Source organism: Strix uralensis, chromosome 16 (genome assembly GCF_047716275.1).
Source record: "Strix uralensis isolate ZFMK-TIS-50842 chromosome 16, bStrUra1, whole genome shotgun sequence".
Lineage (NCBI taxonomy): Eukaryota > Metazoa > Chordata > Aves > Strigiformes > Strigidae > Strix > Strix uralensis.
Window position 1 is genome coordinate 3,266,205 of NC_133987.1, and position 27,932 is coordinate 3,294,136.

General features: G+C 54.1%; 1 protein-coding gene across 1 annotated transcript; it reads left to right on the top strand.

Annotated features, from left to right (window-relative positions):
- Positions 1 to 335: 335 nt before the first annotated feature.
- Positions 336 to 27,892, top strand: PPL (periplakin). Its single transcript, XM_074886226.1, has 22 exons — positions 336 to 477; positions 10,185 to 10,284; positions 10,808 to 10,962; positions 11,354 to 11,474; positions 12,417 to 12,542; positions 12,833 to 12,874; positions 13,004 to 13,165; positions 13,607 to 13,714; positions 14,250 to 14,345; positions 15,367 to 15,489; positions 16,422 to 16,568; positions 17,411 to 17,562; positions 18,093 to 18,190; positions 18,482 to 18,639; positions 19,587 to 19,765; positions 19,869 to 20,007; positions 20,832 to 21,025; positions 21,376 to 21,526; positions 21,828 to 21,911; positions 22,897 to 23,013; positions 23,698 to 23,790; positions 24,295 to 27,892. The coding sequence occupies exons 1-22, from the start codon at positions 416 to 418 to the stop codon at positions 26,977 to 26,979; spliced, it is 5,292 nt and encodes a 1,763-aa protein (XP_074742327.1). The 5' UTR covers positions 336 to 415; the 3' UTR covers positions 26,980 to 27,892.
- Positions 27,893 to 27,932: the final 40 nt, after the last annotated feature.

A 27,932-nucleotide genomic window follows, 5' to 3' on the forward strand; every position in this document is an offset into this window, starting at 1 on the left:
CGGGGCCGGGGGACCCCCGCCGCTGCTCCCCGCTCTGCTGCTCCCCACCTATGCCCTGACTCCAGGGGGATGTCACGGTTGACCCTGCACATTTTTGGAGGGGCCCAGCCCTGCTGGGGCTCCCCTTTGAGGCAGGGCTGGGTCCGGGAGCGCTGAGCTCCACCAAAACCTTCCTGGAAGCCGGGGAGCGCCGGGGGCGGGTGGAGGAGGATGCTGCGGGGCGAGGTGGGGGGGGGCCGGGCCGGGCCAGCCCAGCCGGGCAGCGGCAGGCAGGAGGCAGGCAGGAGGCAGGCAGGAGGCGGTGCAGCCCCGTCCCCGCCTCCCGGCGCGGCCCGGCCCGGTGGCGGCGCAGAGGCTGCGGGCGGCGGCGGGGGAAGAACAGGCGGAGCGCGGCGGGCGCCGTGCCGGGGACGCGATGCACTCGCTCTTCAGGAAACGCAACAAAGGGAAATACAGCCCCTCCGTGCAGAAAAAAAGGTGAGTGTCCCGGCCCCGGGCAGCCCCGCTCCTCCCGGGTCAAGCAGCGCCGCGATCCCGGGGCTCTCTCCCCGCAGCATCCCCTCCCGGCGCCGGGGCTTGGCGGACCTGGGCACCCCCGAGGTGTGGGCACCCCCGAGGTGTCAGCTCCTCTCCCAGCTTTCACATCTCTTTTGCTGAGTGGGGGCACAGAGATGGTTTTTACCCCGTCCCCCTCCCATCGCAGTAGCTGCAGCTCCAGGGAGCAGGCTCCTTCACTTCGCAGGCGTGTGCTGGGCTAGGGCTTAGGGAAAAATAGTCTGGCTGTCCTCAGCCTTCATCCACTTGTTCCATCAGGATCAAGTATTCAGTCGATCGTCCTTTCCTCAGCTCTATCTGACGGGGTGGGAACCGTTTCAGTTGTACTGGTCATAAAAAAAAAAAAAAAAAAAAAAAAAAAAAAAGAGCAGCATCTTGAACGCACCCCGTGAAGGGTCACTGTCAAAAGGGGAGAGATGTAAAAATCACCCCCGAGAAGGCTCGGCCTTGGCGATGCATTGCTGCAGGAGAGGGCTGGAGAGCAGGCAGCCCCCAGCCCCTGCCTGCACAGGGCAGGTGGCACAGGGAAAGTTTTTCCAAAGAGGTTTGGATCAATTCAGAAGCGTGTCCTGCGTTTCCCAGAGGAGCTGCAGGGGCTCTGGAGCACACGGAGTGGGACAGCTGGTGTAGATTCAAGCCCATGGCTTGTTTGTCCTGTTCCAGAAGCACCTGCCCTGGCCGGTGAGCTCGGAGCAGCCACCCAGCTCCCAGAAATCCTCCTCTGGAATGAAACCGGGGAGCTGGCACAGGGGCTGAGGCACCTTCAGGGACCCAGAAACGGACCAGTCAGCCCAGAAGGCGCCGACACCTCCCGAGCTGGGGGAGCCCCTCGCTGCTCCCTGCCCACGGGTGCAGTGCTGTGGCGCGTGGGAGGGGTGTTCCCCGAGAGGGGAGGGTGCTGCCCTGGCACAGTGGGTGCTCTGGTTTTGGTATGTGCTGAGCTCCCTCCATTTGAGCTGAGGCTCCAGCTTCAGCCCTGGGGATGCCTCCCCTGGCAGCCCGGCTGGCTCAGTAGCTCCTGAAGCCCAGGGCATGCTCTGCTGCCAGCTCCTGCCCTAGGGAGGGCTGGAAGGAGGAGACAGGGGGGCACGGAGCCCTCTGAGGGCTCAGCATGCGCCTCCCTTATGGCCCCAGCCCCAGTGTTCCCATGGTCAAAGGACGGTGCAAATACCCGGTTGCATTTCTAGTCTTTGGGGGTGATAGTGGAAAGCTTGAAAATGAGAAACCCCTCACCTGGGTTGACAGCTCAGGACTCTGAGCAGCATCAGGATGCTGGGAGGCAGGAGGAGACAGACCTGCTCTGCGCCAGGCACCCATCCTGTGACCCCCCACCCTGGGTCTGTGGCCGGGGTCCCCGCTGCTGCGCTCTGAGCCCTGCCAGCGCCGGGTACCCCGTGCTCACGTCATCCGACGGCGGATGGGGCTCGGGAAGACGCTCTTCCCTCCACCGCCCTGCCTGCGAGCCCAGCCGGCTCTGGGCAGGTGCCAAAGCACCTCTGAAGGCTGCAGGCCAGGCTGAAATCTTTATTTTTCTGGCTGGCTGGTGGCGGGTGAGGAAGCTGCTCAGTGCTGTGGCCTCGGGCCACCCTCCCTCCCTGCACCCCGGCTCTCCGTGCACACCTCAGGGAGGGCTGTGCTCATTAGCCCCAATTTGTTAATTCCTGCGTTGGAGTTTACAAACATCTGGGAGTCCGGGGAACACTCCCACCGTGTGGAAACAGCCCCACCATCAAGATGGGGAAGCCGGTGCCGGACCGGTTAAACAACTTGCTGGAGGAGGATTGCGAAGAAGCGAGGAGCTCCTGCCGCCCCATCCCCTGCTCCAGGCACTGCCAGGCTCCCAGCCGGCTCCCGCCCAGTTTTGCTGCGAGAAAAACAGAGCAACACTGCTAAAATCAACCGACCGCCCCCGCCGTAAACAGGGACGGAGATTTCGACACCGTGTACAGCCCGGCCTCATCCTGCGCTTTGACAAGGCTGCGCAGCCAGGGTGCAGGGGCTGCACCTTAGACGAGGGCTTAGTGCCAAGGTGCTGCTGGTGACCGAGCCTTCAAAGCACAGCGGTGACAGGGCAATAACTGAGCACCGGTTTGGCAAGCGTGCCAAGGAGCTGGAACGTTTCCTGCAAGCAATGAGGAGCCGGGGCTACAAGCTCAGCTGATTTAGTTAAGGGTTGCCCAGGAAGTGCCATCCTACAGCAGGTCATGAGGAGCCACGGTGTCTTGGTGGCTTCTTGGGATGAGCCCTTCCCATGGTGGGGGCATCTCAATGAGCAGCACTGGAGAGTCAGGATCTCCATGAGTCTGTGCAGCTCAAGCCAGGTGCTTTGTCCCCCTAGATGCAGTCAGCCACCCTTCCCCAACCCCAAACTGGCCCTTCAGCCTCCCATCCAAAGCGCCTTGAAGCTCAAGGAGCTCCCCTGCCTATCCCCAAGTTGCCCAGAGCCTGCCTGGAATCCAGGGGGTAAGAAGTTGGGGTAGGCAGGGATGGGTTTCCCCACTCCATCCCTGCTGCCATGACAGGGATGCAGGTCCCCGTGGGAGCAAAACCCTCTCTGAACTTCCCTCTGAAGGAAGGAGCCATTTGTGGCAACTGCCTCTGTGTCTTGAGGCCAGTCAGCCCTGTGCTAGCATTAGTAAGGAGGAAAGCCAGCCTGCTTTGAAGCTCTAATAGGCCCACAGCAGGGAAAGAACAGGAGCGACATAAAATCCTGCAAAGCCATGATGGCTGGAAGACGACTTAGTGCCAGGTCCTCTGGCCTGCCATGGCCTGTCCATCCTCAGCAACCCCAGCTGAGTCTTGGAGCATGCCAGCCACGTGCTGTGCCATGGCTTGGCTGGAGGAAAACCACAAAAATGCTCTGTGCTGGGCACCCTGGACCACATCCCCCTCCATCCCCCTCCTAACGCCACTCACAGCACCAGGGGTTGCTTTACCCCCAGTGTGCAGGTGATGCTCCACAACAGCTCCCCGTGGTTTTGTTTTTCTGGTGCACAAATTAGCAGGACCAAGGTCCAAGTCCCTCCTTAGGAATATCTGCTGCAGCTTTGCTCTGGGCTTGTGGTCTCCAGGCTCAGTAGCCACCCCCATCTGACCCTGGGCACAGGGTGTGGGCATCTCCCTACTGTGTCTAGGGAACGTGGATGATGATGACAACATTTCTTTTGTCTTATGGACTTGGTTGCTTTATACTCTTCTTGTTCACCCCATCCCAGTAGCATAAGGCCCTGGGGATTCAGCTGAGACTGGCCATGACTATGTTTTTATATATATATATATATATATATATATATATATGTGTGTGTGTCCCTAGAAGGGAAGGTAGAAGCCTTGAATAGGGATCCCCGTTATCTTCACCAAACACTTGCCACGCTTAGAAAACAATAGGTTGGTTTCTCTCTTAGAAAGTCCAGGGTTGGGAGGTAGAAAACACAGCTCAGCCTTGAGAAGTTGCTGCTGAAACTCACCCTCCTGCCAGCAAGAAAGATGTTCATCCCCAGGGTCCCCTGGTGAAAGCATCCATCCAGGAGGGCTCCTAGCCCTTGAGACCCTTAATGCTGTCAGCAGACCCCATCTAAGAGAGGGTGCAGGCAGCTGGGACAGAAGCTGGGAGGGCTGACACCCATTTCTAGAGGCTGTTTGGTAGGGCTGGAGTCAGCATGAAGGACCAGACAGCAGGTGAGTCAGGGAAGCTGCTCTGTATTTACGGTGGAGCAAGCCTCGCCATCGCCTCGCCATCGCCTCGCCTATTTCTGCTTTAATTTCCATGCACATTACAATAATATATCACCATTACTACGAGGGAAGATAAATATAATTGAAACAAGCTGGACTAAGCACAGCAACCCTGCTGTCCAGCTACACCCTAACGTGGATAGCTTGACGGCACACTGCTCTGGAGTTTTCAGCCAGATCTTAATCTCTCCCCAACCTGAATTACACTACCCATAGCCCAAGCCCTTGTGTCCTCTGCTCTGCCACAGTTTCACTCCATGCCATTATAAGTGGCACAAGGAAATATCAGGCAGTGGTAGTTGTGGCTCAGGGAGCTTTACAGGCATTTATAGTTCTGTGCTGTGGCCTTCTGGAGGAGTCGTGCAGTTTAAGTCCCTCCTAAAGTCCTGTCTCCAGCAGCAGTGCTCACGTGGGTATGCTTTTTATGAAATCTGTATAAATGGAAATTAAATGGAGATGGAATTGAGAGCAGCAGTAGGTGGTCACTGCCTGAGGCACCGTCTGTGCATCCCAGGAGTGGGCTGCACTAAGCAGGACCAGGATGCGTGCTCAGACCCTGTCCTCAACCAACTCGCTTGTCCCTGGCTGAGTGGTCCCACCTGTGGAGTTGCTCCTGGCATGGGGAGGTTTCCCAGCAGGACAGCAGGGGCACGGCCAGCGTCGCTGCACTGGGGGAAGGAGCAGGACAGAGCCCTTCCCATTAACCCTCCCAGCAAGTATCTGATTCATGGGACAAGCTCCCAGCAGGAGCCTTCCCAGGGACCACAGTCAGCTGGAGCAGTCAAAACTCCAGGAGTGTCTATTTGAACATCTTCACTTGGGGGAATTAGTGAAATAGCCTCCTTGTTTGGACAAAAAAGGAAACTGAGAATCCAAAGGGATTTCCTACCACCTGCCAGTGCAAAGCCAGGCTGTGAACCTGCGGACATCCCAGAGATGCCGGCCTTGAGGAAGTTTGCTCCAAAACGTGCTCTTATCAGTGAGGATGCAACCTAATGGGAAGAGAGGAAAAGAAATAGGAATAGGGGAAAAAAGTCCAGTTTTTAGCAGCAAAGTTTCCATATCACAATAATTATCATCATATTTGTCTGTTGAGAACCTCTCTTCAGAAAAAAAAAAAAAAAAACAAACAAAACCACACAACCAAAACCCTAAGAAAAACCCAAGCCCCTCTGAAACAAAGCATCACCTAGAGGTCAGAACTGTGGTATATGGATGCAGCGATGTCTGCCACGGAGCAGCTGCCTCCTCCCAGCTCCCCAGCTGAGAGAAACCTAAAAAACCTTCCTGTTCCTCATGGGAATAATCTCGGGTCCTTCGCACCCGCCAGGCAGTGCTACAGCTGCTGAAGGCAGCGTTGAAAAGAAAGAACGCTTCTGCCGAGCGCAGCTTTTCGTGAGTAATATCATTTTTTCCTTCCTGATCAGAAAATGTTAAAGCTCTCCAGAAATGGCAAAGCCAGTTTTTCCAGGATTTTTTTCTTTTTTTTCATCTTTCAAACAAAGACTTATCTATTTTAGCAGAAGAGCTTTGCATTTCCCTTCCCTCTGCCGGAGCCTCGCAAGGGCCATGCCCTGGGCACCTTTGCTCCTGCCTCTGCTCAGTCTCGCATGCGCTGCCCTTCCCAGCTGGGCTATGGCCAAATCCTGCCCTTCTCCCTCCCCAGCTCTGCTCTATGCTCTGGCCATTCCCTCCTGCCTGTTTTTTGGCCCTGGCAGCCCTTTGCCTTACCTTGCCAGCAGCTCTGCTCCAAAGCCTGGATGCACCCACGGCTCTTCCCAGCAGCTTCCCAAAAGAGCCATCTCCTGCAAATCCCATCCACACACCTTTCCTGGGCCAGCCAAGGATTCCTCACTGTGCCCATCACTTTGTGCTTCTCCTGCATCTTCCTCCTCTCAGCAGATGAAGGGCAGGGGGAAGCTGACCTCCTCCATCCCCTGGCACGGAGATTTCAGCCAGGCTTCAGCTTTTCCAGCCAATCTCTCTGGCACCCTGCTTGACGTTGAGACAGATGCAGGGACTGTGCTTGTCCTTGTGGTTTATTAACACAGACCCAGCTTTGGAGGGGACTGAACAATGTTGGCTGATGTTCAATAGGGCTGATGTTCTCATATCAGTAATGTCCAACCTGGTTGATTAAGTGGCACAGAAGTGGTAAATCTGCAGAAATAAATAAAGAAATGAGAGATCTCATAAGAGAGATCTTATTTCTGTATTTATTTCCGCACATTTATCACTTCTGCATTTCAAGCAGCAGTGGGGGTGAGCTGGAGCACATGCCAACATCCCCACACTGTGTTCAGCACAGGACGGGGTGCGAGCGAGCTGCTCCCATGGGAGCTGTGGAGGATCCAGCTCCTATGTTTTATTAGATTTCCCTGTATGAAAACCTTCACCGGTGACTCTCGTGTAAACAGCAGAGCTGGAGAGAGCAAACAGCTCTTCTTGCGTGCGTCAGGAAAGCCGAGGCTGAGCAGCAGAGCCGTGCCCACATTATAACCGAGCATGCCCTTGCTTGCTTCGAGCCAGCTCTGCGTTTTCTTTTCCCTGGTCACCCAGATACTGCACATCAAAGCAGTAGTTCCTGGATTCTGGGGCAAACCATCCTCTCCGACACAAGGAAACACATCCTCTGCCCTCCCTATTCCCCCAGCCCCGACACCGCCTTCTGCTCCCTGCAGCAATGGAGAAGGGGCTGTCTCCCCTCAGGTACTGCCGGAGCCAGGGGTGGAGGGTGGCTCTGCCCCAGCGCTGGGTTCCCTGCATCAAGGCGAAGGATGGCCAGGGGCAGTGCCGCCAGCTTGGGATGGGCTTGGTGGCGGAGTGATTAACAGGGGTGATTAGAGCTTGTGGCTCAGGCCTGGGGGAAAAGTGAGGAGAAGGGGACGAGGGGTGCATCCTCACCTGGACACATCATCCCTGTCCCAAACCAGTGTGGCCACAGAGGATGCCCCTGGCAAAGCTGGTACCTGAGTAAGAGGGTCAGGGCCTGGGTGTTGCACTCACTGGTTCCTGGCACCCAAGATCAGTTTTGCTGATGCAAAGTGAGCACAGAGGCCAGACAGAGTCTCTGCTAGACCAGATCAGCAGCAACAGCTCAGGAAGCCGTGACTGAAACACAGCATAGCCATGGATCCCACACGATCCCTGGCTTAATTTTATTTCCTCCATACAATTTAGAAGCTTCAATCAAAACCAGAACTAAAAAATCCCCAGACCTCTTCTGCTTTTGGGGATGGTTTTTCTATCCATGCTATAGATCACTGAAACCCTGAAGATTCATCCTTGGGCTTGCTAGAAAACACTGAGACCAAGGTAGGGAACATGAAGAGGAACTGGCAAGCCCTGCCAGCTCTTCCCAAGCCCCTCTCATTGCTGGTTCAGCTCCTGGCTATCACAGCGAAGCATCCCAAGCTCCCACCTGGATAATCAAGCCTCTCCCACCCCTCAAAGATCAAGTGGCCTTCAGTTCGTTGGTGAGAGATGAGGAAGGCTCCTTGGTGGTTGCAAGCTCTCTCAGGATGCAGGAGATGCCAGCTCTGAGCAACCATCATCCAAAGACACACAGACACGTGCAGCACATTTTAGTCGCCCAGCTTCAGACCGCTTTCTCTTCACTGATTTCATCTGACGTTTTCCCTAGTTTACATGGGAAGATGCGGATTATAAGAAACCCCAAAGTGGATTAAGAAGAGCAGCAGGATCCAGCCACCTGCACCTCATCTCCCGGTGCACCCCTGCACCCTCCAGCTGTGATTATTGAACAGAAAACGAGACTCATCCTTGCAATTATTGCAACCAGCCACACAACTTGCAACAACCCCTTCATTTGCTCCTCTGCTTAGAAATGCCTGCTCAGTTCATTTCTGCTGATGTGAGAGGGCCCATAATTATGGCAATTCCTCTGCTCATCAGGAGGTGCCAGGCAGGCAGCAGCAGCGGTGACACACACAAACCATCAGCACCCTGAGTATCATCCAGATGATGCAGCTTCTATAAAAAGAAAAAAATCAGTGTAAATCCTGCCCATGCCAGAACTTCCCAGGGAAGCGTGAGCTTTTGTGGAGCTGTCAAGATGCTGCGAGGCTCCTGCAGGGGCAGGGTTTGAGGTAGGGAGGAACAAGCCCAGAGCTGGGTTTTGGTTTGTTCTGCTGCACTGAAAGCGATACCATGTGTGGCAGGCAGGAACGTGTCCTGAAGCTCAGCACCAGTGGCAAGAGGAAGGCTGGCCAGACCTGGGCTGACCAAACTTTTTCCCCCAGCGCCCACACTGTAAAGGAAGCAAGCTGAGACATCCCCGTTGGAGACTACGTGCGGTCCCCAAGGTGCACAAGGCTGATGAGGCCACGTACTGCTTCTACCTGCTGGTAGTTGAGCACTGGCACATGCCCAGGGAAGCCTCTGCAAAGCACTGGAAGAGGACTGCCTTGGTTGGCAAGCCATGTCCGCTCTCAGCTTTGGCCCACCATGCTGTGGAAGACAGGAGGACGTGCCTTGTGCTGTCCTGGAGAACCTCGCATGGTCAACCCCTGCCCCATGAAGGAACTAGGTGCTGCAGGACCCCTCGGGCTGGGTTGATGGAACTGCTGGGTGAGGCTGCCCACCTGGGGATGCAGGAGCTCTCCATGGCACGAGCAAGCACGGCTGGGATGCTGGTGCTCCACTGGACAAGTCTGCTGTCCCCCAGCCTGCCCCGCTGCCCTCCAGCCTCTGCAGCAGACACAACTCATCTACTAGCAGCTATAACAGCAGTTAATACTTCTAAGTGCCATATAAAGATTAATTCTACCACCTCATAACAAGGTCATTAAGGCTCATTATCACCACTCTATAGGTGGTTGGAATTGGAGTGAGCCAACCCTTGGCTTACGCCCAGCACAGCTGGGACACGAGCCCCAGCCTTGCCACCAGCCTGGGCTCCATGAACCCTCCAGCTGCAGGGACCGCTGGGGAGCACACCCCACTTTCTGCCTCCAGCCTACAGAGCCACAGCAGGAGAGCGGCGGGCAGCGCCTGGCACATGGTCCTCTGGAGCTGGCCCTGGCACGCTGCAACCTCTCCTTGCAGGCAAAGTGACAGCAAGAAAACAAAATGTTTAAAATAACCCTGGCAATGCAAAAGCTACGTCACGGGTTGTTCTGACTCTGCTCCAGCTCAGCCGTCTCTCCAGTGGGGCTGTGAATATTTGGGCCGGCTCTGCACCCTGCCAGCCCGGCTGCAAACGGAGAGGCCTGGACCAACATCACCCTGGGAGCAAAAACCAGTGCCGAGCAAGAGACAAAGCACTGAGAGATGGATGTAATGTGTGCTGTCCCGTCCCTTTATTTGGTTTAAATTGTAAATCCCTCCTTGCAGAGCAAGGAAGCCCTGACCATGGCATGGAGGGGCACAGCAGGGGCTGTGCCCCAGCATTGGGTACACGTGGGGCTGCAGGCAGGGGTTGCCCAGGGCATGGAAACAGCCTGCATGCAGCACCCTCAAACGGGCCACCTCGCCTGCGTGCATGGGGTCCAGGTCCTCTCTGCTGCTCAGGCTCCTCCAGCTCCAGGCAGGACCCCCCTCTCTCCCTGTCCCCTGCAAACAGGTCTTTTTGTTCTTGCTCCAAAACCAAGGGAGACTCAGGCTTGCCTACGGCATCGCTCCCATTTCCACCGTGCGGGAGACACGATGTCCTCACCCGCCACCCCCCTCCTGGCAGAGCAGTCAAGTATTTTGGAAAGTATTAGAAAGGCAGCAGTGAGTCACACACAGCTGCAGTGCCTGGCAGGCTCGGCTGGCCCCCCGCCACCCCCCGGGGTCACGGCACCCTGAGGGCAGACCCCGGCAGCAGCTTAGGGCTGTGGCTGTGTTTTGTGGGGTGACGAGTCCCCCTCTTTCTCCTCCTCTCTCCCCAGCATCTCCAGCAAAGAGCTGACCGAGCTCATAGAGCGCCTGCAGAAAAATGCTGACCAGGTGGAGAAAAACATCGTGGAGACCGACTCCCGAATGCAAAATGTAAGCAAGCCACGGCCCCACGCACACGGGCTCCTCCGAGCAGCCCTGTCCCCCCGCTCCCTCCTGCTGCAGCCCTTCCCACTTCGCTGCGGTCTCCTCTCCTCTCCTACGGCACGTGTGCGTGGCTGTCCTGCCCTGTGGCGGGTACCTGGGCTGCAGTGATCCAAGAGGGAGGGATACATGGCTTCCCCCAGCTTGGGGAGGGTGTCACAGGTGACAGGGCCCCGAAATTCTTCCTTACCCAGGGCTGGGTCCCAGCAGGCAGCTAGGATGGAGGAGAAGGGGCCTGAACCATCCTCCTCTTCCCAAAGGGTAAGGTGCATCCTGATGGGACGCAGCCCCCCAGCCACAGCCCTTCCTCAGGGCTACCATAGGCGAGGGGAAAGCAAAATACACCCCTGGGAGGACACGGGAGGGCAGAGCTGGTTCCTGGGGCAGTGCAGCAGGAGGACCTCACTCAGCCCTCTTGGATGCAGTTTATTTTCCCCTCGTGACCCTTCCTCCCCACTCTCTGCCTGCCCAGGACTTGCACAAGATCAAGGCATGCCAGCTAGCGCAGCACAAGGACCTGACGGCTCAGAAACTCACCGAGTCCGACAAGCTGCTCTACGTGCTGGATGGGGACGCAGCGATCGCCCGGCACATGAAGCACCCCCAGGGTGACATGATCACAGAAGAGTGAGTACCTCTGCATCCCAATTCACATTAAGGTGTGTAACCTGCAGCCGTCCCTGGGCATGTGTAGAGTGAGGACAGCTGCTCCCTGCTGATGGCAGCTCTGCACAAAGCACAGCGGGGGGGTATCTGCCCGCTGGGCAGGCGGGACCACGTTCCCCCACAGCACCGGCCTGCCCTGAGCAGCACTTGGCAGAGGATGGGTGCACTGGAACCTTTGCCCTCTCCCTCCCCAGCTGATTGCACAACGCGGCTGCTGCCAGCTGTCTGAGGTCCCCTAAGGACAGTCCCCCCCTCCATGGGGGTCTGGGAGAGGACCCCCTACAGCTACTGATGCTAATGCCCAGCCCATGCCTACATCCTGCATCCCACCCTCATCTTTCCCTTCCCGCAGCATCCGGCAGCTAAAGGAACGAGTGGCAAACTTGCGTGTGAAACATGAACAGATCTACAGCTTCCCCCTGCAACATATTGAGCCCCAGGTCAACTGGTCAACAGTGATCGAGGAGAAACAGGTACCAAGGGGACTATGAGTGCCACTGCCTGGCCAGTAGCACCAGCTGGGCAGGATCTCATGCATCTCCCCATGGAGAAACAGGCTCTTGGAAACCTTCTTGGAAGCTTTATACTGGGAGCAGCAAACAGCATGGGAAGGATGTGGGGTGCTGGGTAGCAGAGGAGGGTGTAGAGGTGATGGGACAAGGCCAGCTGCTGTGGCACCAGGAATTAGTGCTCGAAGCAGCACTGCTGGCAGCAGCCGGGCTAAGAAAAGAAAAACTCCAGATGATCAGGGGGGCCACAGGGGAGTGCGCCAGCCTGGCCTTCAGGGGCTGGTCTCCTAGGCTCAGCCTGGCTATTGATCTCCTGGGTGAGCTTGGGTAAACCTCTGCCCTTCTCCATCCAAGGACAGAGACCACACTCCCTCTCTGAGCAAGCTGCTCCAATGCCCCGCTGTCCAAAGCATGGAAAAAGCTTCTCCTTATACCCAGTCTGTGCTGCCTCTGTTTCAGTTCATGCCTGTCATCTCTCATCTTTCTACCATGCACCACCTTGCAGAGCCTGGCTTCATTTTCTCAACAACCTTATAGGAAAGATGCTGTTAGATTCCCCCAAAGCCTTCTCCTCCCCAAGCTGAACAAGCCTCAGCATCTCCTCTTGGGTCCTTGCCTCGGCATCCCCAGTCACCACCTGCTTTGGGCTCTACTCAATGGCCTTTATTTTTTATTTTATCCCACTCCCTACACTCTTACAGCCAGAAAATGGTTAAAATGCCCAACTGGCTTTCTGGCTGCCCCCAGCATGGCCGATTTCACCCACTTGCTCCCGGGCAGCCACACGCTGCTGACACGGGAGCCTGTCCAAGCCCAGCTCCACGGCCACATCCAAGAGGAGTTTCCTACATCCTAGCTGCCACATCCTGTTCTCCCATCACTAACCCCAACTCCTGTGCACCGCAGGATGTGTTAAGCAGTAAGGGCTTCGGGACCGACCTGCCGCTGGTCAACAGCCAAGTAGAAGAGCACAACATCTTCCACAACGAGGTCATGGCCATCGGCCCACACATCACCAAGGAAGGCAATAAGGTCAGCTCTCCTGCCCCTCCCCCTGCTGCCTGAAGGGATGGTCCTGGCCTGAGCTGCTGATGAAGGCCAGGTCATCCCACCATCCAAGCTGCTCCGCTCCAGCCTGGACCAGCTTGGATGGGTGCCCAGATACACACCTAACCTCAGAGCTCAGCATCATACACTGACTGTAGCTTTACAATGAGGCAAATCCCATAAACCCCACATCCCCCTCAAGATTAAGCCCCACCAGACCACCACTCTCCGCAGAAACGCTCCTAACTCTTGCCTTGCTTCTCCTCTGTTACCAGGAATACACAAGCGACTTCCAAGCCAAATACCAGAAGCTGCTGGTAAGAGACCTCTGGGATTCTGGGGGCAGAGCCCTTTTGCAGGGGTCCCTTGCCAGGTTGGCCAGGCACCCCTAGAAGGACCCGTGGAGAGGAGCTTTGGGCTGAGCTCTCCCCTCTGACCCTTCCCAGGCTGGCTCCCAGCAGCGGCAGCAGGATCTGAACTCGCTGCAGGATTACATGCAGCGCTGCACCAACAAGCTCTACTGGCTGGATCAGCAGGCGAAGGACAGGACCCATTACGACTGGAGTGATCACAACCTGGACTACCCCAGCCGGCGCCGCCAGTACGAGGTCCGTGTGCGCTCGCCTGCAGCCTGGCCCCGTGCTGGCTGGGTGCTTTGCAGCAAGGGAGGTGGGCACGGAGCCAGGGGAGCAGGCTGGGAACATCCCTTCCCCGGTGCCTCAGTTTCCCCACTCCATGATGAAGCACTTTGAGATGTACAGATGATAGCACATGGGTAGTAAAGTTAATCCTTTCCTCCTGCCAAAGATCATGCAATGAGAAATCTCAACAGCTTCCTCGTTCTCCTTTCTTATCTCAGTTTGCTTGGCAAGAGTCACATCTTTAGCAACATCTGCAAGGGAAGGAAAACCAAAAGCTGCAGTGGGGGAACATTGCACTTTCTATCTTGTGAAGCTGTTCAGGCCCTTTCAGAGTAGCTCAGTCGCAGAACACAGCCAGGCTCCCCTTCTCTTTCTGTGGGGATCAATATCTCACCTCTCTCCATCTAGAACTTCATCCACCGGAAGCTGGAGGAGAAGGAGGAGGCCATCAACAAGCTGCATGCGGATGGAGATCAGCTGCTCGCCCAGAATCACCCCGGGAAGAACGCCATTGAGGTGAGCATCAGGGATGGGTTCCAGCTTCCCCACCCACCCACCCCGGAGCTCAGGGGACTCATCTGGCCCTTCTCCAGCGTGGGACCTGGTGCCAGTGCAACTCTTGACTTGACTTCCTGGGATGCCAAGCGAGAAGAAGTTTCCTTCACCTGCAAGTGTGTAAACACCATTGGAGGAGCTGAGATAAACCTAAAGAGCTCTTCTCATCTCCCTCATTCCTGTAGCAATTACCCTGTGCCTGCCTACAAAGGACAAATTATGGTGGCAAGCTCCACCTTTGATGGGAAGATGAACATAAGGCCACAGGATTTGCCACCTCCTTCCACCCATCCCCACAATCCCATGGAGAAATCCCATCTTTAGACTAGCTCTCCAGTATTCCCATCCTAGCTTTGACCTGAGACCATCTGGGTGGCTTGAGAGGCAGCCAAGGAGTTGTTTGATCAAGGTGGAAGGTACTTTCTGGTGGGCAGCTCAGGCTCACCCCTCCCATAGGGCATCCTGCTAACATCCACCTCCCGCCCCTGTGTTGCAGGCTCACATCGAGGCAGTGCACGCTGACTGGAAGGAGTACCTCAACCTGCTGATCTGTGAGGAGAGCCACCTGAAGTTCATGGAGGACTTCCACAAGGTACCAGATCCCTGGCGACAGCGAGGCACTGTTCTTTGCTCTGCATAGCCTGGAGAGTAGGTGCTGGGTTGCAGGAGATCCCAGAATACAAACTCACTCTTGCTGCTCTGGAAACAGGATAGAAGAGGTTGAGTCCTTTACAGGGCTTTTAAGGCTAGGAGGACCACCTTGAGTTGATATAACACAAGTCATAATTGCTTGAGCAGCAAAGGTCAGTAATTGCTTGGCCAAAGCGTGCCTTGCAGAAAGCAGCCACTCCAATGCCGAGGTTCAGACATCCTTGTCTGCAGGACACTGGAGGTATCTCACAGAGGTACCTCACCCCCAAAACAGGCATGGGGAGACCTTGGATGCTCCACGCAGAAGCGGAACAGGTCCAAGTCGGGAAATTACACCTGCAGAAAGCAGAGTTGACCCCCCGGGGAGCCCTGCGCAAGGGCTCAGCACCCCAGCTGAGCTCAGCAGACAGATGTCTGCTGGATAAATTGCATCCGACAGCCAGGGAGGCTCTGCAGGGGAGCAGGTCGGGCTGGATTCCTCTCCCACAGCCTGGGCGTGTTGACGACGTGATGAGTCTGTTGCCAAAGCTGAACCTTGGTGCCCAGCCCAGGCAGTGCCTTTTGTGGGTATTTGCCAGAATAACTGCCCCAGGAGGTGATTTGTGTGTGGAAGAGCTTGGCTCTGTCTTCTCCTTGGCGCTGGCAATGGAGACGCCACACACTGTTGTGATGCTGTACAAGTGAAACAAAATTGAGGGCAGGGAAAGGTGGGATTTACCAACTCTGCAGGGGAAGACCATGGAATAACCTGCCCCTGGCTGACTTTCCCCTAGCTCTGCTGTCCTGAGCATGGGAAATAGCGATTCCTCACCTTTCTCCATGTACTTCTGGGTGTCCAGATGCCCACCATAGCTCCTGGTGACTGTCCCTGCTCTAGGCAGTGCAAGGACCAGGGTGCTGGGGTGTATCTGCTTCATGTTTCAGCGGGACCCTCTCTCACAAGGGACTTTGTCTTTCTGCAGTTTCAGAAAGACACGAAGGATGCCCAGGAGCTCTTGAAGAAGGTGGATACAGACCTGGACCAAAAATTCAGCCCCGAGTTCAAGGACAGATACCAGCTCGAGTCTCTCCTCCGGGAGCTGGATGTGAGTATTGGTGCAAGGCAGGACCGCAGGGGAGGCAGCAGCAGGAGCCAGTGTCTCTACGGCACCAGTGGAGGGACATCCCTGCCGGTGCAGGCATCTAGCCCAGCTTTCTCCGTGGCGAGCAGCAGGACCATGCTGCTACCTCCCTTTGCCAGGCCTTCACCCAACTCTTCCTTCCCCTCTAGCTAGAGATTGCCTCTCCCATAGCAACGTAATTGCTCACTGGGCTGGTTTTTATTTGTTCTCTCATTGAGTTAGCGCTGATTAAGGGCGGGAGCATAATTAGACCTGCTGCCAGAGGAGGTTGTGGAACTTGCTGTGCTGCCGAGAACCGGGCTGCGAGATCGCCCACTTGGGAAGGGCTGTGCTGAGCTGAACTGCTGGCCCAGCCCAGGCTCAAGCCCAAGCCCAAGTCCAAGCATGCTGCAGCAGGCCCAGATAATGCACATGTCCTAGGACAGCTGATAGCGCTTCCCCAGAGCTGTCCCTCTCCTCTTGCGTGCTCCATCCCACTCAACATGAGGGGATACCCACCTGCACAACTAGAAATAGAACCTTTTAATGGGGCTCTAATTAGAGCTAATAGCTGGGAACGGGGCTATCCATCAACGTGCAGCCACGCAGATGTGGACCATGCACGAAAGGAATGCCTGTCCTTGCCTGGTAGCTAGTGCCAAGGCATGGAAACTCATGGACACAATCCCAGGCCTCAGCCTGGCTACAAAAGTAGGCAGGAGAGTGCGGGAGCACTTGGTGTAGAAACAAAACAGCTGCAGAGCAGGGCCCAGGGGCCATTTTCACTAGCATAAGCAAAAAAGAAGCCGCAGTCTCTGTCCCGGCAGCTTTGGTACGAGCTCCTCCCCAGCTGGGAGAGCCCAGGAGCTCATTCTTCCCCCATTTCCCCACTGGTTGTGGTCATTACCCTGTGCTAGGACCAGGAGAAGGCCTTGGACAAGTATGAGGCAGTGGTGAAGTCGCTGCAGGAGCGCAGCCAGCAGATCCTGCCCCTGCGGTACCGTCGTGAGACGCCGCTCCAGCCCGTCCCCGTGGAGGCTCTCTGCGAGTACGAAGGCGAGCAGGTAACATCTCATTCCATGAGCAATGCAGAGGTGCTGCTGGGGACCATCTCCTTGGGGGATACAGGGGGTGGAAGAGGCACCTGGAGAAGGAGCAGTTTTTGCTAGTGCCCAAGCAGCAATGTTTCCCGCAGCGAGGACGAGGCGAAGGTCACGTTTCCTGGTGGGAAAGCAGGTTTTGCAGCTCAGGAGGAGCAGTGCAGGAGGGGTCTGGGGGAAATGCAGCCTCCATCCGCCCTGCAGACAGCGTGCCTATCACACACCCTTCAGGAGGTTGCGACAGCCTGGCTCTGTCACATTCCCACGCTCCGTGCACTGGGATGGTGAAGATGTCCAGGCATGTTTCTGATCAAAGAAACTCACCCCACCATCCCCGGCACAGTCCCAGCAGGGACATCTGCATCCCCTCATCCCCTCCATCACGGTATCAGTCTTTGCAGGACTAAGTAGTTTGACCAAAGGGATGGGTCAGACACCACGGGAGCAGCAGGGGCCTGGAGAGGAGCGAGCGGCTGCGGCTGACTCAGCTGCCTGCCTCCCCGAAAAGGAAAGCCACAGCACAGCCTTAGAAACGCCTTCTCATCTCTGCCCTAGTGGGAATCTGCTTGCCGTGGCTGTTGCAAGAGGAGGCCTGGCTTCATACCTGGAGGCTCGGGGAAGGGAGGAGCAGGCACATGAGTTTTTGGCAAGCGGCAGACACTTGAAGAAGCGAGAGGGTGCCAAGAGAAGGGATTGGGGTTTATGCCAGTCCTGCCTCCCTCAAGCACAGCTGCCGGGGCTGCCGGCGTGGAGCAGGGCGGGTGGTGTTTCCTGACCTGCCGCTGTGACTGGTTCTTGTCCCCCAGGGCCAGATAAGCCGAGGAGCCCACTACACCCTGCAGAAGAACACTGGAGACCTTTGGGAAGTGGCAGACAGCTCAGGAGACAAGATCAGCGCCCCAGGGGTCTGCTTCATGATCCCCCCGCCTGATGCAGAAGCAATAGCGCTGGCAGACCAGTACGTGCCCCCCAGCCTGCCGTGCCGGACCCTCCCACTGCCCCGGCAGCCTTTGCCCTTGCCTTCACCAGCCCCAGGCCATGCCACCAGCACTGCACCCCCCATCTGGGGGGCTCCCACCCCAATCCTCACAGCAAAGCTGTGCCTGCTCAAAGCCTCAGGCTTCCTCCAAGGAGGGATTCCTGCACCCTCCTGCTTTCACACAAGATCCCATCTGGCAAAGTGGGGCCAGCTCAGAGCCATCCACGTCCCCCCTCCTCTGGGGGGCCATTATGCCAGGGGGAGCCACCAATCCCTCCCTCAGCAGGCAGGTACCTGCTCTCACCCCTGCAGTGAAGACACTGCCCTTTGCCAAGATGGGGTGAGAGTGCCTCTCCCTGACTTGCTTCATGGTTGCCTCGAGGGGCCGGGTCCCACAAGCCCCCCCAGAGCTGATCCCCTCCCTGGAGGAGCACTGGGATGGGTGACAGGGTGACGGAGGGGCCAAGGGCCTGACTCTGACCTCATGCCCACGCTGTCCCGTTCTGCAGAATTGCTGATCACTACGTGACCGTGAAGGAGAAGACGGCCAACTGCAAGAACATTCTCCAGCAGCGCTACGAGGGGCTGAAGGCAGACAGCATCGGAGGTGTGGCTCTGGAAGGGCAGCTTGGGGCTTGCCCCTTTTCAGGCACAAAAAGGCTGCTGTAGCCTTGAACTTCGATGGTGGCTCATCTTAGGGGGGATGTTACCAAGAGCTTCCCATCTCCTGAGGGTCCTGGGGGCAACAGTGTGTGGATGTGTGCAGGGGCAGAGCAGCCAGGCTGCAGCAGGCAGGGCTCAGGGAGTGGAGGGGGATGCGGGTTCTGCACTCACCAGTGGAACTGAGCCTAGACCCAGCTCCCAGCCAGCCTTAACCTGGTCCCCTCTCATTATCCAGATGCTGCATCAGTTCGGGGGCGCCAGCTTCTGGCAGGGCTGGAGAAAGTGAACAGTGACCTGGACAAGCAGGAGAAAGCAATAACAGCAAACCTCCGTCCACCGCTGGAGCAGAGTCGGGCCGTGCAGGACAGCACTGAGCGCTCCAAGGACCTGAAGGTACGGGGCTGGGGAAGCAGACAGACAATGCTCTACTGGGACTGTGCTCCCAGGGGGTCTTCAGGGTGGCCCTTGGTATGCTGGGCGCTGTAAGCGCTCCCTGAGCCCAGGAGCACGCGGGGATGCAGTGATGCTTACAGCTGGCTGCTGCCTCCAGTGGAGATGGGGAGCAGCCCTCGGAGGAGCCTCAGAAGCCAAAAACCTTTGCCCTGCTCCTGGCCCAGCTCAGTCACAGAAGGGTTGACTGGGAAAAAGGTGATGGCTGCAGAGTGTGGGCTGTGAGGAAGAGAGGGGAGCCCTCAAGTTTTGATCCTGCCCGTATTCTGAGCACAGCAGGGACATTAACTTTGCCACCATCATCACCAGCTCAGAAAGGAGCAGGAAAATACTTATGGTCCAGAGCACTGTCTCTCCTCGTGGACCTGCTCTGCTAGGCTCCAGTGCTGGTAGCATCCTGCTCCTTTCCTCTCCTTCAGACCCCTAATTAAGCCAGGCTCTGTGCCACAAACCTCCCTTGGTTTAGGAGGAAGCTCAGGTCCTGGTTACATCACCTGCCGAGGGCTGTGTCAAAATTCAAGTGCCACCACAAGTGAAAGCAAATTGCTCCAACTGCCTGCAGTGCTTTGATGTCCAGGCAAGAATTCATCCGTCAGGCTGCAGAGCCCAACAGTCCAGATGAGTGCAGAATGTTTCTGACAGAGCTAGAGCTGGTGGGAACCACTCCCCAGCCAGAGTTCTCCTTGCTAAGCACTAGCTAGCCTGCCCCAGAAAAGATACAAGTCAACAAAAAATATCGTTTTGTCCCCTACAGGGCTGAAAGGCACCTTGCCATCAAACACCAGCCCTCAGCCCTGACCTCCCCTCTCACACTGGACAGCCAAGGATCAGCTTTTTTGTAGCCACAAGGTCCTAGTTCAGTTGCTATAAAGGCTTTATTCCTACTGCAGAACATCACCAATGAGGTCCGTTGCATTGAACCTGAGAAAACGAGGAAGATCCAGGAGTGCGAGGTCTTCATCGAATCCGTGCCAAACACTGGCAGCGCTACCTTGGTAAAGAACAAGGTGGAGAATACCAACAAGAAGTACGACCGTGTGGTCCAGCTGCTCAGCGCTGCCCAAGAAAAGTAAGTCATAGCTTAAATCATGGCTTGAGCCTGGCATAACGTAGGGTCCTGCAGGAGACAGGTGCAGGCGTGCTTAAACACCTTTCCTCTTGTGTCCTTACAGAGTTGAGGTGGCCACACACCTTGAGAGGAGCCTCCAACAAGGCCGAGACCTGCTGTCTACCTATGAGAACAAACTGGTCATAGATGACACGGTACCAGAGGATATGCGGGTGGTAGACCGTAAGAAAGAAGAGCTGCTGGTGAGTGTTGTCTCCAGTCAGTTTTCTACCTTACTGACATGCTCCACGTAAACAACCACTTTCCAAAAACTGGGGTAATTTCTGCACAACACACAAGCTTGAATCAGTTGGTAAAGGGATGGCCTCCCCCAGCTGGAGGTGGGACCTCCAGTTAGCTGCACTGATCCCCACCTACCTTAAATGCAAATGGTTCCCATCCCCGAACCAGAAATCAAATGCCAGTTGAATACCTGTGATTTGACAAAAGGACTAATGGAGAAGTGAAGGATAAAATGCTCTGGGAAAAGCAATGTCTGAAACTTGAGAGAGATGGACCTAGCAAGGCTTCGAGAACAATTATCACCAGGAAAAGCTGCCAAACAAAATTGGCAATCCTTCTGCTATAGAAAGGCTAAGAATTGGCTAAGCCAGAATTTTCTGTCCTTCAGCTTTTCCATCAATTCCCCAAGCTCAGACTAGAATGCAAAAGCATTCACAGCTCCTTCTGGAGTTGTTGCACTGGCAGGAACAGGGTTTACGGCTTGCATGAGGAGCACCAAATATTTTGCACATAGTACTGTAAAGGTTTTAAAGCTTTTAAAGGTTAACAGGTGGAGAAGGGAGTAAGAGCTGGCTTTTCTCCCCACCAGGTTTACCAGATGGCTCTGCTTACGATGCAAGCCTCCAACTTGCTTTTCTCCACAACTCATAGCGCTACTGCAGCTCAGCCGTTCCTTAGCATCCTCTGCACCTCCAGTGCAGTTGCTGGAGTCGATGGGGAGCAGTGACAAAAGCCTGGCACATGTACAACCCCACAGAATCCCTCTCTCTTCCTTTTTCTGCAGGCCATGGGCACCGAGCTCCAGTCCAAAAGGTTCCTGCTTAATGAAGCAGAGCAGAACTTGCTAAGGACAAAGACGTGCTCCAACACCCTGGCCAGCAAGTTCCAAGAGCACTGCCCTGACATCGAACGGCAGGAAGCCGAGCTCTACAAACTCAACCAGCGCTTCAACAACCTCAGCAAGCAAATCGACCACAGGTAAGACAGAGGATAAGGTCTAACTAGGACTGCACCAGCCTGGAGAGTTGGAGTTGGAATCACACTGAATCTGGAAGAGGCATAGCACCATCATGGGAATGAGCAGGTGCAGAAGGGCTTCTAGGGAGGGCTAAGGAAGAAGAGAGAGGCTCCAGTCATGCACTGGTTGGGTAGGTCTGGGCAGCCTTTAGGATTAAGTGCTCTTGCAACAGAGATGGGGGCTTTGGCAAGAGAACAACTCTGGCTCAAATCTGTGCCTTTGGGGAGCAGGGAAGCACGGACAGGTTAAGAGGCATTTGCAGAAGACACGAGATGTGACAGTACTAAAGCTGAGTTGACTTCCCCTACAGAACGCAAACCCTGCAGAAAGCAAAAAGCGCCTATTCCAACTACCGCACCAACTATGACAAAGTCAACCAGTTCCTGTGCAACATACCCAACTACGAGCCGCAGGAGACCGACAACATCCAGCAAGTGGAGATGAAGCTGAAGAACCAAGCGGTAATTCTTTCTAAGAGCACCCTGGGCTCCACGGGGAGGAGAAGGAACAACACTAAAAGATGAAGAATAGAACTTAAGATAGCTCCTGAACATAAAATAGAAAAATATAAATACTTATTAGCCTTATTGATTTTTATGCTATAAGGTCCCACTGTCCTACCTGTGCCTTCTTTACACATAGCAGGGCAGCTCAAGAAGATTGTAATTCTTGGTGTTGTAATTTTAATGGCAACCCTCAAAAAGGCTGAACAACGTGTTTGGATTTTGTGTTCCCTTTGACACGTATCTCTGTGCATGCCAGGCGCTCCTCAGTGACATTGCAAGCAAGGAACAGGCGGTGCAGAAGGTCTCTGCCACAGCTCAGCAATACCAGCAGGCAGTGAAGGTAAGGACAGCAGCTCTGCCGGGGGGAGAACTTTAACATAGAATCACAGAATAGTTTGGCTTGGAGGGAACCTTTAAGGGTCATCTAGTCCCACCCCCCTGCAGTGAGCAGGGACATCTTCAACTGGATCAGGCTGCTCAGAGCCCCGTCCAGCCTGGCCTTGAACGTTTCCAGGGATGGGGCATCTACCACCTCTCTGGGCAACCTCTGCCAGTGTTTCACCACCCTCATCGTAAAAAACTTCTTCCTTATACCTAGTCTGAACATCCCCTCTTTTAGTTTGAAACCATTACCCCTTGTCCTATCACTACAGGCCCTACTAAAAAGTCTGTCCCCATCTTTCTTATAAGCCCCCTTTAAGTATTGGAAGGGCACAATGAGGTCTCCTCAGAGCCTTCTCTTCTCCAGGCTGAACAACCCCAACTCTCTCAACCTGTCCTCATAAGGAAGGTTCTCCATCCCTCTGATCATTTTTGTAGCCCTCCTTTAGACCCGCTCGAGCAGGTCCATGTTTTGTGCTGGGGGCCCCAGAGCTGGATGCAGTGCTGCCAGTGGAGTCTCACCGGAGCAGAATAGAGAGGCAGAATCATCTACATTGAGCCACCTAAAGAAAGCCTAGTGCCCTTGCTCAGTCAACTGATGAGCTAAAACCAGGTCATATCTGCTCTGACATTGACAGCAAGCGGCCGTTAGCATGGCAACTGGCTGAGATTTATTGTCTGTGAAAGGAGGGTTTCCACTCCAAGCCCAGCATCTGTAAGGTAACTGGAACAGCCTGTAGCTGTGCTGTCATGGTCCCAGGGCAGTACCCAACTCAGAACCTGCTGGGAGGTCCTGGTGATGGTGCTCCACATCCCACCATCTGCAGCAGCTCGCCTAACACACCGGTCAAGGGGAGAAGTCATTAAAGCCAAGGTTTAGGAGGGACCTGTGCATGAAGGGAACCCAGTAATTTCACTTTCCTCCTGGGAACTTCTTCTCACAGGACTATGAGTTGGAAGCTGAGAAGCTACGGTCCATCCTTGACCTCGAGAACGGCCGGAATGGGTACATGAGCAAGAAGCCCAGGCTCCAGTCTCCAGCTGCAAAAGTGAAAGAGGAGGTAAGGAAGGGGTAGCCTATAGCGAGCTAAAGCAGAGGACAGCTTATGGGACCAATGGGTATTTTGCAAACAGTCATATTTACTGTCAGCAACCTTGGTCCCAGAAGGAACTGCAGGGCAGGGCAGAGAACCAGGGGAGGAAGGGATTTTTCATCATTCTTAACCCATCAGGTTTTCTGGGCTGGGCTGGCCAGAATAAGAGAAGAAAAATGCTGGACTTAGCACTTTTTGAAAGGGAAAAGGGAGGAGAAAAACCAAAAACCTAAAAGTTTTTCCCCTCTCCAGACTTTCAAACAGAGAGTGAGATTTCAGTGTCAAAGACCACACGCTAGATAGAAATATTTATGGCAAGAGCAGGCCACAAGCTACTTATTTATGCAGGATCTGTTTGCTACCTGCCTCAAACTCATCCTGCCTATTGAGGCAGGCAGCCAGCAGTGTCCACCTGGCTATTCCTCAGCTACATCTCATTTTACATATCTTGAGTAGGAAATGCACAGTATGACCACGAGAGTGTGTGTGCAAGAGAATCGCTCTTCCCCAAAGCTTGGCAGATCGCCACTGTAGGTTTTTAGAAGAGCACCGAGGGTTACTTCTTTGGGGCCTGTTGTTTCTATTCAGCAAGTCTTGACCAAACCCCCCTGGTTCCACCACCTCTTCTCAATGCATTTTTTTGTTCTGTAGGAAGCTGTTCTGGCAGCCAAGTTCACTGAAGTAAATGCTGTGAACAAACAGAGGCTGCAGAATCTGGAGTTTGCTCAGAGCCTCCTGCGGCAGGTAAGCGATCACCAGGAGCAACGTGATACTGAAAGGACAGTCATGTAAATAATATACACATGTGCCTTTGCTGTTACGAGTTGAATTGGAAACCAATCTAGCTAGTGTTTCATGTCCCCAAAATCATTAATCAGTAGACACTTATATCAGATAGACAACCCCTCTGTGTTTCCCAGTCCCATCTTCCACTCACCCTAGAAGCTCCACATCATTTCTAACACTTCTTTTGCCAAACGCATGCCAGAATTAGTGTCCCTCGTGGCTAAAAGCTTTGTTTTGACAGCAGCAGGCATTGCAGAAAGCATTTCTCAGGCTGGGAATCCACAGAGCAGTTCAAGAGCAGCCTGTTTGCAAATACCCCCTGTTCCGCGTTTGCAATGGGCAACCTCCACTAACCAAACTCAACACCCTCCTGTCGCTTTGTCACAGGAGGCACTGAAAATAAGCACCAAAAAGTATGATTATTTGGGGGTTTTTGACTACACATTCTTTTTTCAACAACAGCAACCAGAGGTTCAAGTGACACAAGACTTTGCCCAGACCAAAAAGTCCATAAGGCCTGTGGAAGAAGTCTGGAAGTTGAAGAAAGAGCTTGAGGATGAGACTCAGCGTCGGCAACAGCTGGAAGCAGAGATCAAAGCCATTCAGAACAACATCGTCCACCTGCAAAACCAGAAGCCCCAAGAAACTATAGTTAAGAAAGAACTGCTGAAGAAAGTGCCTGACCCTCAGCTGGAAGAGAGCTTCCACAAACTGCAGCAAAACCTAGCAGAGGAGCAGCGCAAGAACCAGGTGCTCCAGGATGAGCTGGAGGCTCTTAAAATCAGGCTGCGTGTTTTGGAGCACGAGAAGAGGGAAGGAGGGCAGGAGTATATAGTGAAAGAGGTACTGCGTATTGAACAAGATAAAGCTCAAGCTGATGAAATCCTGAAGCTCAAAGAAGAATTGGAAGAGCTCAGGAGGCAGGAGGGAACCAGAGAGAATGAAGTCATCCTTTTACGGCAACAAATTGCTGTGCTGTCCAGTGAGAAGAACAAAGAGCAGGAGAAGGTGACGGAGAAGGAGGTGCTGAAGCTGCAGAACGATCCCCAGCTGGAGATGGAATTCCGGATGTTGCAAGAGAACAAGCAGAGGGAGAGTGCCCTTCGGCAGAAGCACGAGGAAGAGCTCAGCTTCCTCCAGGAGAAGCTCAAACGCCTTGAGAAGGAACGGGCCATTGCCGAGGGAAAAATTACTGTCAAGGAGGTGTTGAAGGTAGAGAAAGACTTAGCCATTGAGAGAGAGGTGAACGAGCTCCGGCGCCAGTACGAAGATGAGAAGTCCAAGGGTCGTTCCAACGAGCGGGAAAAGGCTGAGCTGCTCAGGAAGATCCAGCTGCTGGAGGAAGAGAACGCCAAGGTGGTTGTCCAGGAGAAAGTGCGTGAGATTGTGCGCCCAGACCCCAAGGCTGAAAATGAAGTTGCCAACCTTCGTTTGGAGCTTGTAGAGCAGGAGAGGAGATACCGAGGTGGTGACGAACAGCTGAAGAGCTGCCAGAATGAGTTGACTGCTCTGAGGAACAGAGGGCCACTGGTAGAAGTCAAAGAAGTCATTAAGGAGGTCATTAAGTACAAGAATGATCCAGAAACTGAAAAGGAGCTACAGCGACTCCGGGAGGAAATCATAGAGAGGACAGGAGCAATTGAAAGAGCTGACCTCGAGATCTACCAGCTGAAACAAGAGATACAAGCTTTGAAAGACACCAAACCTCAAGTGCATACAAAGGAAGTTGTTCAAGAAATTCTGCAGTTTCGGGAAGACCCCAAGACTAGGGAGGAGGTAGAGTCTCTGAGAGTGCAGCTAGCAGATGAACAGATGAAACACATTGACCTGGAGAGGGAACGGCTACTCCAAGAAGAGAAAGTAAGACAGAGGGAGGAAGAACTTTCGCAGGTGAAGGAGAAAGTGGTCCAACAGGAAGTAGTGAAGTATGAGCAAGATCCTGCCTTGAAAGCTGAAGTCAACTCCTTCTCTCAGAGCATTGAGAGCGAGCTGAAGCAAATTGACTGCCTCCGTGAAGAACTCCGCAAGCTGCAGAGGAGGAGGTCTGAGCTAGAGCGTCAGCTAGAAGAACTTGAGAAAGAGAGACAGGCCCGCAGAGAGGCTGAACTGGAGGTGCAGAGGCTGAAGATTAGGTTGAATGAGTTGGAAGAACAGGAAAGGGAGACAACAGAGCGAGTGACTGTGAAACAGAAAGTGATCCTTCAGCAAGATCCCCAGCAAGAGAAGGAGCACTCCCTCCTCAAGCTGGAGCTAGAAGAAGAGAAGCACCGGAGACAAGTCTTGCAAACTGAACTAGAAGCCCTGAGAAAGAAGCTCCTTTCTCTGGAGAAGATGGAGGTCAAAGAAAAAGTGGTCTTTTCAGAGAGTGTCCAAGTGGACAAAGGAGACACAGAGTATGAGATTCAAAAGCTGAAGAACAATCTGGAGGAAGAAAGTAGGTGTAAGAGGGAGCTAGATGCAGATATCAACCGCCTCGAGACCAGGCTGTCCGAGGTAGAATTCAACAACTCCAAATCATCAAAGGAGCTAGATTTACTAAGGGAGGAAAACCACAAACTACACCTTGAGAAGCAGAACCTGCTGATGGAAACAAGGAGACTGCAGTCAGAGATTGAACTCACAGCAACAGAAGCTCGGGATTTGAGAAACATGACCCACATGGATAGTGGAATAAACCTGGACTCCAGATTCCAAGCTTTGGAAAGAGAGTTAGATGATCTGAAGCAGTTATCCAGAGAAAAAGATGCAGAGATCGAGCAACTCCAGAATCGCCTCAAGACAGTGGCTATCAAGAGGGAACAAAGAGAGAACCACCTGAGGCGCTCCATTGTGGTCATTGACCCCGATACAGGGAAAGAAATGTCTCCAGAGGAAGCCCATGTGTTTGGCCTCATTGAATGGAGCCTGTTCGTCAAACTGAAGAGTCAGGAATGCGACTGGGAGGAGATCTCAATAAAGGGTCCCAATGGGGAATCGTCTGTCATCCTCGACAGGAAGTCTGGTAGAGAGTTCTCAATTGAGGATGCCTTGAAGAGTGGAAGGCTAACCATGGCTCAGTACAACAGTTACCTCAACAAGGAGATGTCGATCCAGGAGTTGGCAGTTTTGGTGTCCGGAAGTAATTACACAGCGCTCCCTCCACTTTAGAAACTTTTTCTTAAGAGCAGCTAGTCAGAGCTGCACCACTTGTTAGACTACCAGATCACTGCAAATCCTTGCCCTCCTCTGCGCCTTCCAAAATGCTAGAGCCTCTGCCCCAGCCGTGCTACGAAGCCACACTGCTTGCTGTCATACACTGCAGAAAAGCACCACCAGTAGTGGAAAACACGTTTGTCAGGACTACAGTAAAACCTTCTCCCCCTCTTCATCCCTACCTAGTCACTCAACCTAATAAAAACCAAAACAAAAAGCCTTAGGACAGTGAAGTACCTGAAGTCCAAAGACTCAGCAGACCCTGCAGTTTCCTCAACATATACTCACGTAGCCTCATAAAAAGCTGTACACAGCAGTCATTAGCAAGACTGAAGGTCAAGATGACTCCGAGGTGACCAGCAGGAGCTGGTTGTGTCAGCTGCATGTTGGTAAGCCAGACAGTTTCATCGTGGACAACTGACTGAACGATGGGATCGTCCTCCAAGAAAACCAGCTCTGTAAAAACAAAGGTGTGCTACAATTCAGTATCACATTAATACCTAAACACCATCATTTTGTTCACCTACGTGCCTATGCTGCTGGGGAAGAGTGAAGCAGATGTAATTTGATGGCATCAGCCCTAGATCCAGGAGGAGCATTCATACACCACAGAGGTCACCAAGAAGTACATGAAGAGACGGCAGTATTGCCAAACACAAGACGGTAGTGTAAAGCATGCAACTGTAACCAAACGCAGAGTGCCTTCGAAACAATTAGCTTACCTCATGGCTACAAGCCATTTGTGCTGGTATTTTACTGGATGGAGTTACATGCAGCTACATGTTTCATTTACTTGTGTAAGGGAATGGGAAATAGAGGGGAATTCTATTTATAGTACAAAATAAAAACGCAGTGGTTCCAATCAGAAGTTGGGTTTTCTTTATTAATTATGGCAGTCTTTTCATCTT